The following is a 6,926-nucleotide window of genomic DNA, read 5'->3' as shown; positions in this document are numbered from 1 at the left end:
GGCAGCCCCGCTGTCACCGGACCTGTTAGGGTGTTGGACCGGAAGCGGAAGTGTCCCTCACCTCGCGGCGCTCTGCGGGCTGGGCTAGGCGTGGGTTGCTTGCCCCTTCTCTCCGCTCATGGCTCTGAGCGAGGCGGCCAGGCTCCGGGCCGAGATAGACCGGCGGGAACAGGAGCTGCGCGCCCTGCAGGGGCAGCTGGCCGCGGTCCTGGCGAGAGAGGCCGCTGAGGAGCCGGCGGCGGGGCCGGAACTGCCCCCCTTGGAGGCGAGGGCCTCCCTCAGCCTGGCGGAGATCCTGCGCTACAGCCGGCAGCTGGTGCTTCCCGAGCTGGGAGTGCGAGGGCAGCTGCGCCTGTCCCGCTGCGCTGTGCTGGTGGTGGGCTGCGGCGGGCTGGGCTGCCCCCTGGCCCAGTATTTGGCGGCCGCCGGCATCGGCCGCTTGGGGCTGGTAGATCACGATGTGGCGGAGATGAGCAACCTGCACCGGCAGGTCCTGCACGGGGAAGCTAGGGAAGGGCTGCCTAAGGCCCTGTCTGCAGCTGCCACCCTTCGGCAGCTGAACTCCACGGTGCAGTATGTGCCCTACCACCTGGCCCTGAGCCCAAGCACTGCCCTGGAGTTGGTCCGGCAGTACGACGTGGTGGCCGACTGCTCAGACAACGTCCCCACCAGGTACCTGGTCAGTGATGCTTGTGTCCTCGCTGGGAAGCCGCTTGTATCAGCCAGTGCTCTCCGGCTGGAGGGGCAGCTGGTCGTGTACAACTACCAAGGGGGACCCTGCTACCGCTGTCTTTTCCCAAAGCCTCCTCCACCGGAGACGGTGACCAACTGTGCAGATGGGGGAGTCCTGGGTGTTGTGCCAGGCATCATGGGGTGCATCCAGGCCTTGGAGGTGCTGAAGATAGCTTCAGGGATAGGTTCTACCTTCAACCAGTTCATGCTAATGTTCGATGCCCTTGAAGGCAGATTTCGCAACATCAAGTTAAGACCCAAGAAGCCAGACTGTGCCATTTGTGGTGACAAACCAACTATGACCAGCCTACAGGATTATGAAGCATTCTGTGGTTCATCAGCAACAGACAAGTGTAGAACTTTATGCCTACTGCCAAGTGAACAAAGGATATCTGTCGAGGAGTACAAAAAGCTACTGGATGAGCAAGTCCCTCATATACTGGTAGATGTTCGTCCACAGGTAGAAGTGGACATCTGTTATCTTGTACACTCTATCCATATTCCTTTAAGTAAACTAGAGGGAAAAAATGAAGAATGTTTGAAATTTTTAGAAAAGAGAATATGTAAAGAAAAGCAAAGAACTAATGGCAAAATGGCTTTCCCAGTATATGTTGTTTGCAAACTAGGAAATGACTCCCAGAAAGCAGTGCGAGTTTTACAGGAGTTGTCTGACAAAGAGCTTGGTTCGATATTGGCTAAGGATATCAGAGGGGGGCTTATGGCTTGGGCTAGCAAAATCGATCCATCGTTTCCCCAGTACTAACATTTTACATATCCGAATAAAAATTATCATAAATTTCTACTGCTAAATGGTCTAGTTTTATACCTGCTCGGTTTAGTAACTACTATTGTGCATGTACAAAATGGGGAGAAGATACCACAAAGTTATGTATTAAGTGCTTTCCATGTTAACTTCTAAAAATTCTGTATATGTTTGAAATTAATTTCTCTTTGTTAACATTCTAAATGTTTGTATAAAAGAAATAATACACTTAGGTTTTTTTGGTTTTGAATTGTGGAAGTTTGGTCTAGTGAATTGAACATGGATGTGGGAACTACTGAGTAGCAATTCTGGTCCTGAAAGTAACTCACTTGATGCACTTTGAAAATCTTTACCAATTCACATATTGCTGGTATAGCATCATTTCAGCTTCCTTGATACTAACAATGGTGACAGCTTTAAGGGTGCAGTGGTAAAAATTGCACTAGCACTTCCACCATTGATAACATCCAGGGTGATGCATCAGTGATAGACCAGTGAGATGACACGAAGCTGGAAGGCGTTGCAAGCACTTCAGAGAACAGAACTAGAATTCAAAATTATCTTGATAAATTGGAGAATTTGTCTGAAACAACAAGATGAAATTCAATAAAGACAAGTTGAAAGTACTACACTTAAGAAGGAAAAATCAATTGTATTCATACAAAAGGGGAAATAACTGGCTAGGCAGCAGTACAGCAGAAAAGGATCTGGGTTTATAGTGGATAACAAATTGAATGAGTCAACTGTGTGATGCTGTATCAAAAAACACAATTGCCATTCTGGGATGTATCAAAAGGAATGTCCTATGTAAAACATGGGAGGTAACTGTTCTGCTGTGCTCTTTAGTCATGAGGCCTCAGCTAGAGTATGGTGTCCAGTTTTGGGTGCCAAACTTTTAAGAACAATGGACACATTGGAGAGAGTCCCGAGGAGCGCAACAACAATAAGATGTTTAAAAACCATTACATATGAAGAAAGGTTGAAAGAACTGGGCATGCTTAGCCTAGAGAAGAGAAGGCTGAGGGGGAACATAAGTCTTCAAACATGTGTAAAAGATTGTTGTGAAGAGGATGGTGATCAGTTGAATAGGATAGGATAAGAAGTAATAGGCTTAGTTTGCAACAAGGGGGATTTATGTTGGATATTGAGAAAAACTTTCTATAAGGCTAGTTAAGCACTGGAACAGGTTACCTAGGGAGACTGGAATCCCCATCCTTGGAGATTTTTAAGAACAAGGTTAGCCAAAACACCTGTAGGGGATGGTCTAAGTATACTTAATCCTGCCTCAGTGTAGAGGGGATGTACTAGATGACATCTTGATGTCCCTTCTAGTGCTACATTTCTATGAAGGCCACTTTAAACAAGTCACTTAATTTTTTTTTTTAGTTTTCACACCTATAATATTGCTTCACAGCTGCTGCTCTTTCTAGTACTGTCTGAGAATGAAAAGTGTGATGTAAGTGTTGAGTATTATGAAAGACAAATTATCACTGCACCAGGACAAGGACAGTAGAGCGACCACACTCACTGTAACAAAACCACAGAGAATCACTTCCTTGTTCAGAGACTTCCTGGTATGCAGCCAAGTATAAAGCTAAACTCCAGGTCTCATGACATCTCTATCGTACCAACTATACTAGAACCTTTGTAGACTGCTCTAAAAGCAGCTTTAAAAAACAAATAAATTTGCAATTAAATTGAATAATAGAATTAAATATTCTTAAAAAAAATTACACACAGTTAAGGGGGAGGGATAGCTCAGTGGTTTGAGCATTGGCCTGCTAAACCCAGGGTTGTGAGTTCAATCCTTGAGGGGGCTACTTAGGGGCAAAATCAGTACTTGGTCCTGCTAGTGAAGGCAGGGGGCTAGACTCGATGACCTTTCAAGGTCCCTTCCAGCTCTAGAAGATAGGATATCTCCATTAATTATTATTGACCAGAATCAGTTTCATATATGCATGCTTATTTGACTTGGGTAGCAGTTGTAAGTGTGTGTAGTTTGAAAATTTATGTAAAGGATATGTAAAATATAAAATGGTTTGTACACTGATTTAAAACTATTAAGCACTATAGAAGCTACATATTGGGGGGTTTGGTCAGTTTAGTTTATATGGAGTTCTTTACTGTATTCAGATTTCATTCAGACATTTGATGATGGATGTTGTTGCCTCTATATGAATTTGCAGCTGGGGGTATATCCAGAAACTCTTTTGGGCAGCACTGGTGTTGTTTCTCTTGGCAGGAAAGAAGAATACGGTGTTATGAAGGGTAAGCATTAAAAAGACCAAAAGCTCTAGTTCGGAAAGGGTGCACAACAAAGAGCTTGCTAGAAGATGTTAGAAAAGGACCCTAGCGAAGGCTGGGTAGCACTTTCACAAATTGATAGTGCAGGGTATAGAGACGATAAGAATATGAAACACCCTTTCCTAGTCCTAGGGCCTCATATTCATTAACATTGAAAATCTCAATAATCTGTCAGCTGTAACAGTTGGTTGTCTGTTCCCCAAAGTGCAGAAGAACTTTAATTGGCATGGACAGATATTTGTGTCTGAATAGCTATTCCTGTCTGACCAGGAGAAAGAAATAACCAACTCTAATAGCGAAGCAGCATGAACCTCTTCACTTGTACATAGAAATTATCTTTTAAAGATTTTAATTAAGGTATGGATTTCCTTTACATTCTGGGGAGAAAAAAAGCCCACCTGTTGTGACTAATCTTTGCTCTGCACAAAAGGAAAGAAATGCAGTACTACCAATATTATAGTTGAAAAAGCATAATTTAATAGCACAAATTGTAGTATACCCATACCCTATCTATTGTATTATAAGATGCCATAGGTCCTAGCACTACAAATCTATATACTTTGTTGTGAAGGAAACAGTTTAATGAATGTATAAATACATTGCCATACCTCTTTCAATTTAAAGTACAATGAAAACATCTAAGGCCAAGATTTTCAACAGGGATTAGTGATTTTTGGGTTCCCATCTTGAGATATATTAATGGGCTTTAATTTTTCAGAGGCTGGATGGATTCTTGAAAATCGCCTCTGTGGGGTGTCAATTGTTGGGAATCTGAAAACAGAGAAACCTAAAATCATTAGTCACTGTAATAGCAAGAAGGAAAACATAATCCAAACACAAACGTAGAAGATGAGAAGGATAGAGCTTCCTCAGTACCAAAGGTCCCTCTGCATATCAAGCAGGTGATTGTGTGTCTGGATGCCTACTTGATGTGAGCAAATAATTTCTCTTCAGTAATCCAAAGGCAATGAAAATCCACTACTCACAAGGTTCTCACTGCTATTCTTTGGTGGAAAATTCCTCTCTGATCCTAAATCTGGTGGTATATTAATTCCAGTGCATGGGAATAGGAATAACCATTGTAAAGCATTTTATTACATTTTTACCTCAATCTGCCATTGCTAGCAGAAATTATACATAAACTGAAAGAAATTGAAGGTGAAATCAACCAAATAAAGCCTACCCAGTTTGATACAGGAGAGCTCTGTAACCAGAGTCTTTGCATCAAATCAGCAAATAGGAAACCAAAATGTAAACATTCGTTCTGTTTTATAGCAAACAATATTCTACTTGTGTGCCAAGGCCTGGAGGGCTCCATGTGAAAAAGCAAGGCTTCAGATGAGTAAGAACCAATCAAAAAAATATTGGAACTATCCAAAAACTTAATGCATCAAATCAGCCATATGGGAAATTTTTGTAAGATACATCATGAAAAGTGGGGATCTTTGCTCACAGAGACTCATTTAAGGGCCCCTGAATTCCTCTTGATTTTGTGCAACTCTAACTGAAGAATCTTGAATCAAAAGAACCCTTTATTCCACATTATAAAAATAATTTAAAAAGTGTGTAGATTAGCAAGTGATCTCTGATTATAGGAAGGCTTCAGTCCTTCAAGGTGTTCTACCCTACTCCATTTAGCTTTTTCCCTTATTAACAGGGGGGGAGGGAACATACTCCATATCTTCTGAAAGGCCAATCAATCTATCATATCAGCCCACTGACCTCCAGTTTTTCATGGGATCATCTTAATTCAGTATTCTGATCTTGGATGATATGTCGTCCTCTTAAGTGTGAGGTGCAACTTTTCAGCTTCAGTCAGACAGCAGTGATTAAAGAAGCAACTGCTGAAGATTATCTGAAAATTTAGGCACTTTTTAGACACACTAAAAAGATACAGTCCCTGCTCTGATGAGCGTACAATCCAAATTTTATACCAGGCAGAGTCTGAGATTTTTCGAATGTATTTTATTGACTATTAGCATGCTGATATTTTCTAGACTGCCAACCAAGACCTGATTTAACAAAACACTTAAATGTGTGCAACTTCAAGCACATGAGTAGACCCAGCTGAATTCAATGAGACAACTCATATGCTTAAAATTCCAACCATACTTAAATGGTTTTCTGAATTAAGGCCTAAGTGAATACTTAGGATAACACAAATACCTTTTCAGTCTCCAAAAAGTGAATGACACTTTCTCAAGTTTCATGTGTCTATTTGAACTTTACAATATTTTCCAGCAATATTGCCAAGTAAACTAGACAAGGAGTTATGGGACTGTAACTAACAAAAAATAGAAGAAAATATACTGCCAAGGGCAAATTTTTCAACTGCAGTTACTTAAGGTGCTCTTGCAAATTCTCCATACAGGAACAGGATTTATATGAATTATCCAGGCGATTGCATGTAGAAAAGGGTAATTATAACACCATCCACTATAACGTTTGACTGTTGCATCCTTTCAGCTACTATATCTGAATACTCACCACATGAAAATCCATGAAATGCTGAGCTTCCCAAATCACACATGGGCCTAGAAGCAAAATTCCTATCTCGCAAAGACAAAACAAGTTTATTAGGTATCTTAGTGCCATGGCAAGTCAAAGGAATCTTCCTATTGTCTTCAGGTAAGGTGCTAATGCTATTGTGCCTTGATATTGTAGGTTTAATCAGTTAAGAATTTCCTTGGTTTGGGGGTTTATATAATAATATTACAATAATGGGATAAATTCTACCCTGGTTTATAGCCAAACAATACAATTTCATTTAATTTAATGATGTTATGCTGCATACAAGTCAGTGGATAATTTGGCCTAGCGCTTTCAAAATGTGAATGCTAGAATTTCAGAATCTCTCTGAGAGCTTTATTATTCCACTCATCAATGTAATAACTGATCAAAGTTGCTTTTAAAAATAAATCTTGTACTGGATGCTTAAAATACATGCTTGCAATATTTTCATTCTCTCTCTTTTTATTTAGTATACCATTGTAGGCTGCTCCCTTTAAAAGCACATCAGCAAAAATTGATGTTTGTTTTTGCTAGGTGGCACTATAGGTTAATAAACCATTCTCTTATAGAGATTGCAATTTAGCAGAGCTCAACAAGGGATGAGATTAATTTGGTT

At 41.0% G+C, this 6,926-nt stretch overlaps 1 protein-coding gene across 1 annotated transcript; it reads left to right on the top strand.

Annotated features, from left to right (window-relative positions):
- Positions 1 to 14: 14 nt before the first annotated feature.
- MOCS3 (molybdenum cofactor synthesis 3) lies at positions 15 to 1,745 on the top strand. Its single transcript, XM_034787066.1, has one exon. It carries the CDS (start codon positions 119 to 121, stop codon positions 1,493 to 1,495), a length of 1,377 nt encoding a protein of 458 aa, XP_034642957.1. The 5' UTR covers positions 15 to 118; the 3' UTR covers positions 1,496 to 1,745.
- The last annotated feature ends 5,181 nt before the right edge of the window (positions 1,746 to 6,926 follow it).

This window comes from Trachemys scripta, chromosome 12, assembly GCF_013100865.1.
Source record: "Trachemys scripta elegans isolate TJP31775 chromosome 12, CAS_Tse_1.0, whole genome shotgun sequence".
NCBI classification, from domain to species: Eukaryota; Metazoa; Chordata; order Testudines; family Emydidae; genus Trachemys; species Trachemys scripta.
This window is presented reverse-complemented; position numbering and strand designations above follow the sequence as displayed.